This window comes from Gavialis gangeticus, unplaced genomic scaffold (assembly GCF_001723915.1).
Source record: "Gavialis gangeticus isolate Ggan-Ray unplaced genomic scaffold, GavGan_comp1, whole genome shotgun sequence".
Classification (NCBI taxonomy): Eukaryota; Metazoa; Chordata; order Crocodylia; family Gavialidae; genus Gavialis; species Gavialis gangeticus.
The window spans coordinates 50,985,865-50,992,884 of record NW_017728997.1 but is presented as its reverse complement, the minus strand read 5'-3'; the positions used below and the strand labels follow the sequence as shown (position 1 = coordinate 50,992,884).

The 7,020-nt window shown below is 49.2% G+C and overlaps 1 protein-coding gene across 4 annotated transcripts in view; it reads right to left on the bottom strand.

Annotated features, from left to right (window-relative positions):
- CACNA2D2 (calcium voltage-gated channel auxiliary subunit alpha2delta 2) overlaps window positions 1-7,020 on the bottom strand; it is a 900,071-nt gene that overhangs the window by 13,770 nt on the left and 879,281 nt on the right. For all 4 annotated transcript variants that reach the window (XM_019505183.1, XM_019505184.1, XM_019505185.1 and 1 more), the window contains 4 exons: window positions 6,676-6,723; window positions 6,134-6,205; window positions 5,193-5,345; window positions 1,907-1,959 (listed from right to left, as the gene is read on the bottom strand). In XM_019505183.1, the coding sequence (XP_019360728.1) occupies window positions 1,907-1,959; window positions 5,193-5,345; window positions 6,134-6,205; window positions 6,676-6,723 (326 nt within the window). The remainder of the gene's footprint in view (window positions 1-1,906; window positions 1,960-5,192; window positions 5,346-6,133; window positions 6,206-6,675; window positions 6,724-7,020) is intronic.

The window sequence follows — 7,020 nt, the reverse complement described above, 5'->3', positions numbered from 1 at the left end:
TATGGCAGGGCACCTTTGGGTGCCTGCCACTCTAAGGGCAGAGGCAGGCAGCTACCAGGTGCCTGATGAGAGCAGCCATTTTGAACAAGGCACATAAAGGCTGCAGTTTGCTGTGGCCAGGAAAGGCAGAAACATAGTCTAGCTGAGCTGCGGCAGGAACAACCTTGGAGGTAAGGGCAGGAACTTATGGGGATGGTTTGGAGGGTCGAATGAAAGTACACCCGAAGGACAATGCAAGGGCCAGCCCTGTGACAAGTTGTGCCTGGTGAGAGGCTTGTGGCAGAATCAGCCCAGGGTTTGGCACAAGGCCGGACCACGTAGAGTAGGGGAACTTGAGGGAATCAAAGGCTCTGTGTGGCAAGGCCTGTATGACAGTAGCAAAGCCTGATGGCCCAAGAAGGGCCGCTCAAGAAGGAGTAGGGGAATGGAGTGTGGCCCAGTAATGGGTGGTATGCCGAGAAAGGGGCGGAGTGGAAGAGGCCTCCTGTGAGAGAGAGGGGTGTGTGTGTGTGTGTGTGTGTGTGTGTGTGTGTGTGTGTGTGTGTGTCCGTCCCAACTCTGGACTCAGTTTGCTCCTGTCTCAGACTGAGAGTAATATTAATTTGGATGCCATTTGTGAGGCATGGGCTGCAGTACAGGGAAGGCCGGAGTTGCAGATAGCGCCCCCTGGCATCAGGGCAGTAATGCGCAGTCTCCCGCACATATAATCTGTATATGGGAACAACAAAGTCATGGTAGGCGGGATCGGGTGGATTGCCCCATAGAGACAGGTGAGATCCAGGGCCAACATGAGATCCAGTCCCAAGAGTTGCCACCTGTCACAAGCAGCAACAAAACAGTCTGCAGCTGCTTGCAGCTGCAATTAGGTAGGGCTGCCTGACTGGGGAGCAGGGCCCACATGCCCTGTATAAGGGCTGGGCCTTGAAGATCAAGCCAGCAGTCTGTTGCCAGCCAGCCGGAGAACACCACCCAGCCGGACCTGCTGCTTGCAACATCTTGGAGGTAAGAGCTGGGGTTATGGGAAAGGAGGAGGCCCCCCTTGGCCCTGACTGAAAACTGCACCCTGCTGGGGATGGTGGGACTATCTGTAGCAGGACAGGCTCTTAGAAGTGCCAGGCCAGTTACAGCCCCAGTGAAGGGCAAGTATGGGGTGCCTTCTAACCCCAGCCCCACATCCCTGGTGGCTATGAAGATTGGTACAGGGGGAGGCCAGGTGCACTGCAAGCTCTGAGGCAGGGCCCAGGCCAGGTGGAAGGACCTGTGGCAGTACACATGCTTGCAGATGAGCCTGTGGTTGCAAGGGAGCCAGGTAAGGCTCCTGACAGGTGGGGCCCTGAGCCTTGGGGAGCTATTAAGGAAGCTTCCGGGCTCAGAGATAAGGGGCAGCTCAGGGGGGCTCAGGACAGGGCTCAGAGGCCCGATGTGTGCAGGCTTGGAGGCCCAGTGTGTGTGGGTTTGGAGGCCAGTGAGGGGCCTGGGGCCAAGGTGGGGCTTGGAGCCCAGAGAGAAGTAACTAGAGGTATGATAAGTAGGCCGGGCACTACACCATGGAACATCTGCAAGGCATGGGACATGATAAGGGAAGGTTGGTGTCATATATATATATAGGCCCTTGCCATGAGGGCAGATAAATGGGCAGCCTCCCTCCTGAGTAACATCATTGTAATTATTAACATCAAGGCATGGCAGGAGAGGAGGTGGGCAGCTAGCCCTAAGATAAGTGGGTGGGCCTACATTTTGAAACCAGCCCCAGGACGCCCACTTGTTACACTCTGGATTCTAGTATCAGTGCTCTCCTGCTTTCTTTCACTGTATCACAGGGTCACATTGCAGTCTAAAATTTAGGTCACTTACACCTTTCCTGTCTTACTCAGGGCTCAGCAGCAGCAAGTGCTGAGAGACTTACCAAGCAGCGGCTGAAGTCCACCAAGCCAGGTTCAGGAAATCTGCCACAGTGGGCTGAAAAAAATGGGGAGAAGGAAAGAACATGTCAACAGAGCAAGTGCTCCGTTAGGTAGCATGCAGTGACTACCCTCTCCTGGCAATGGAGAGCCAGCTCTTAAGAGACCTCTCGCTAACAGACCCATGGGCTATATGCAGGTCTTAAGGCAGCAAAAGGACAGGTATGACATGCTCGCTAGAGAAGCCCAGGCAAATGCCATGTGGATAGAGGGTTCCATTTATCCTGTCCCCACTACAGTTTTTAATGGGCTTGGTAACCAGTTAGTGGCAGAGTTGGTTCTAAACATGCTCACATATCACAAGGTTGTGGTTAAGATTGTGGCCAGTAGGGATCTGTGGTTCCAGCTGGAGGGCTGTGCTTGTATTCATCTGTCAGTTGGAAACCAGTTTGGCTCACTAACATTTTGCAGAAGAGTGTTGACCCTGTAAATGGCCTGTGAAACTGGCCTGGAGAGACCCCCCTCCCAGCTCTCTGGCTTACTAGAACAACCCAGTGAGCGCTATGGGTGGCACTGCTTTGTGTTATGTCCTCTGGGTGCTCTAACGCCTGCTGAGGGAAAATTCCCCAGGTTTTTTGAGAATGCACTGTTACCAACATGAATGGACATCCCAGTAAGTATGGAGGCACCACTATAATAAAGAAACCTTACTGAGAGTGCAAGAATAAAACATCCTGGTGTGCAGGAAGACTAGCAAGTATGGCAGAAGACCAGCTTAGCTTAGCAGAGAACCTTTCAGTAAGCTAAATCTCAAAAAGGAAGTTTATGAGAAGTGAAAACTCAGACAAATAACTAAGAAGGAGTATAAGAGCATTGCTTGGGCATGCAGGGATGAAATTAGGAACGCCAAAGTATAACTGGAGTTGCAGCTAGCATGGGACATGAAGGGTTTCTACAAGTATGTCAGTAACAAGAGGAGGATCAGGCAAAGTGTGGATCCATTACTGAATGGGGGAGGCAACCTAGTGACAGAGGATGCATAAAAGGCTGAAGTACTCTATGTCTTTTTCACCTCAGTCTTCACAGGCAAGGTCAGCTCCCAGACTACTGCACCTGGCAGCATAGTTTGGGGAGAAGGTGAGCAACCAACTGCAGCAAAAGAACAGGTTAGGGACTACTTAGATAAGCTGGACATATACAACTCCATGGGGCTGGACAAGGTGCACTTGAGAGTGCCGAGGGAGTTGGCCAATGTGATTGCAGAGCCACTGGTCATCATCTTTGAAAACTCATGGTGATCAGGAGAGGTCCCAGACAACTGGAAAAGCGCAAATATAGATCCCATATTTAAGAAAAAGGAGGATCCAGGGAACTACAGACCAGTCAGCCTCACCTCAGTCCCTGGAAAAAGCATGGAGCAGATCCTCAAGGAATCCATTTCTAAGCATTTGGAGAAGAAGGTAATTAGGAACAGTTAGCATAGATTCACTAAGGGCATGTCATGCCTGATCAACCTGATTGCTTTCTATGATGAGATGACTGGTTCTGTGGATGCGGGGAGAGCAGTGGATGTAGTATACTTTGACTTCAGCAAGGCTTTTGATATGGTCTCCCACAACATTCTCACAGGCAAGCTAAGGAAGTACAGGTTGGATGAATGGACTGTAATATGGATAGAAAAGTGGCTGGATTGTTGGGTTCAGAGAATCAATGACTTAATGTGTAGCTGGCAGCTGGTCTTAAGTGGCGTGCACCAGGGATTGTTCAATTGTTCAATATCTTCATTAACAATCTGGTTTTGTTCAGTATCTTCATTAACAATCTGGAAGATTGGATAGAGTGCACCCTCAGCAAGTTTTCAAATGACACCAAGCTAGAGGGAGTAGTAGATATGTTGGAGAGTAGGGTTAGGATTCAGAGAGACCTAGACAAATTGGAGGCTTAGACCGAAAGAAATCTCATGAGGTTCAGTAAGAGCAAGCGCAAAGTTCTGCACCTAGGATGGAAAATTCCATATATCGGTACAGACTGGGGACTGACTGGCTAGGCAGCGGCTTTGCAGAAAAGGACCTGGGGGTTACAGTGTACAATAAGCTGAATATAAGCCAGCAGTATGCCCTTCTTGCAAAGAAGGCTAACGGCATACTGGGCTGCATTGGTAGGAGTGTTGCCAGCAGATCAAGGGAAGTGATTCTTTCCTTCTAGCCAACACTGGTGAGGCCACATCTGGAGTACCTTGTCCAGTTTTGGGCCCCCATCTACAGATAGGAAGTGGACAAATTGGACACAGTCGAGCAGAGGGCAACAAAAATGATTAGGGGCTGGGGCACGTGGCTTATGAGGACAGGCTGAGGGAACTGGGCTTACTTAGTCTGGAGAAGAGAAGACTGAGAAGGGATTTAACAGCAGCCTTTAAACAACTGCCTGCAGGGTGGTTTCAAAGAGAATGGAGCTAGACTGTTCTCAGTGGTGGCAGATGACAGAACAAGAAGCAATGGTCTCAAGTTGCAGCAAGGGAAGTTTAGTTATTAGGAAAAACATTCTCACTACAAGGACAGTAAAACACTGGAACAGGTTACTCAGAGAGGTTGTGGACTCTCCATTCTTGGAGGTTTTTAAGACCCAGTTAGACAAAGCCTTAGCTGGGATGATCTAGTCGGGGATGGCCCTGCTTTGAGCAGGGGGTTGGACTAGACAACTTTCTGAGGTTCCTTCCAACCCACATTTTCAAAGATTCTATGATAAGCTGCTACCTATACACAGCTCAGTCATGTTTCTTGGTTCCATGGTATCAGATGAGACCATAATCCAGCCACAAAATCATGGCTGTAATGGGGCCTACATCTATTAGTGCAGATGAGATAGGTGATTATGTAAGTCTGAATTTGATTTGGAAAGCTTAATGTTGATGAGATACTTCCTATGAGGACCAGCCCAGGGCATGAAAAGAATAGTAGCCTTCCCTTATTACAAAGCAACAGTGAACCTTGAGGGGGCAGAGCATAGGAACCATCTTCTTGGGGTGACGGGCAAGGTTTCTTTTAATGCATAGTGCTCTAGTTATCTGCATTAGCTCTGCAGCTACTTCCCATGAGAAAGCAAAATAAATTTCATCACTAGTTTGCTTGTCTCACTCAACAACAGCTTAATTTCCTAGCTGTCAGGAAATCAGCACGTAAGTCAGGAGAGGAAATAAAGGGCCCTCACCAACCATGAACTGTAAGAATTTTTTTCTGGTTACAGTCATTTAACCTGCCTCCACCTAATCGCTATCCACAACCAACCACTCACCACAAACACGCCCCTGGGGGCAGCTCCTGTGTTGCTCTGTGCTTCTGGGACACACACAGACTGGAAGTCATAGGATTCTTTCCGTGTGAAAAAGGAGTTGTTGTAGAGGGCAGACATCAAATTAGCATCCACCTCACTGAAAAACTTTCCCACCTGGAAAGAAGGTCGCAAAAACAAAGGGAGTGAGCCTGTGTTTAGCATGAGAAATGAAATGCCCTCCCTGAGCTTCTAGCCTGAAGTTACAGGAATGGTACAGGAGCCATCCATGAAGTTGTAAGTGGTTTTAATTTAGTTTCCATGGGGGCTTCTTAACATCCAATTTATGGTTCATCACTGCTGAGAGCTTCACCTCAGGGAGGACCCAGGGAGGACCCATGATTCTAATAGCAGGGAGAGGGAAGCAGTTAAACTTCAACATCTCTGGCAGTAATGTGAAGGGTATGGGACTGGAAGATGAAAGAGTGCTGCGACACAAGACACAGGAGCATTGGCAAAGTCACAGAAGGACAGAAGAATAAGATGTGCTGTAGCTAAGAACTGAGGGGCAGTGGCAGAGCTGTGCGAGGAGCCCAGGGCTGGGATAAAAGGGGAACTACAGGTAAGGACTGAGGGGCACTGGCAGACCTATGCATGTGGGGCACCCAGGACAGAAAGAACAAGAGTTTTACTGATGTCTCTGCAGCCATCACGTTTAGGAGCTGTGGTACCAGCCCTTTCCCCAAGCTGAGAAGGCAAAATAAAACCAGTAGAATGGACTAAATAGGCCAGAGGGTGTTTGACTTGCAGAATGTGATTTTAACATCAGTTCCCAGGCAGAAGCCATTATGGGGCAAATCAGCACATTCCCCCGCTGTATGATGGAGAACGTTCTTCCTTCAGGCTCGCATCATATCGAGCTAAACCCCTACTTCTCAGCCATCTGCTGAGGAATTGCCACTCACCTGGTACCAGTGATCTTCCTGGTTGGAGAGTACCAGGAAGCCGCCATCATCAATGAGAACACAGATAAGGTCCTGCAAAGGAAGGAGACTGTTTGGTTTTGTGTGGTGGGAAGCTCTTTGAGTTTCTGCAGTGTTCCTGCTACAAGACAGGCAGGCAGGGTCAGGTCAGAGTCACGGCCCTATTTCACAGGCCAAGCCAAGTGCATTTTAAGAGAAATACAACCAATACAGAGAACCCCAGAGGTGCTGGGCATGCAAGGGTGACAGATGGTTGACAAGGGATAGGGCCAGAAGTAAAGTCATCTGCATGTCTCTGAAACCTGGTTTAGATTACAAAGTTCTGCTGGCAGAGCTATGTTGATTTGGATCCAAAAAAGACCACACCCTTTGGCTGATGTGGCTCTGCTAGCAACCCCTGCATTGGATGCAGCTCTGTGGACAAGACTGGTGGTGCCAGGGTGTGTCTGGACTCACAGGTCAGGACAGAGTTAAGAGGTAAGAAGTTAGCTGCTTAGTTTTGCTCCCCCATTCCCATCACTCACCTTGTTGTTGGCCTCACAATCCATTTCACAGCTTACTGAGGGGTCACACTGGTGATCAAAGCACATAAAAAGAAGATAAGAGAGTTGTGAGAACAGCAGCAAATGTGGTGTTGGAGACTGATCTTCCTCCTTCACACTATACAGCCAGGTTGGTGCATGCACTTTCCACTGCTAGCTCATCCCAGTTCCCCATTCATAAGCAGAAGGACTTCCCCACTGTTCATCGAGCAAGGGTGCAAGGGAAGGTGAAGCTGTCACAAGTAAGGGGAGGGGATGGTATGAAGTGAATGACAACAGGTCAGTGGGGGGAGAGGTGTGTGTGTGTGTGTGTGTGTGTGTGTGTGT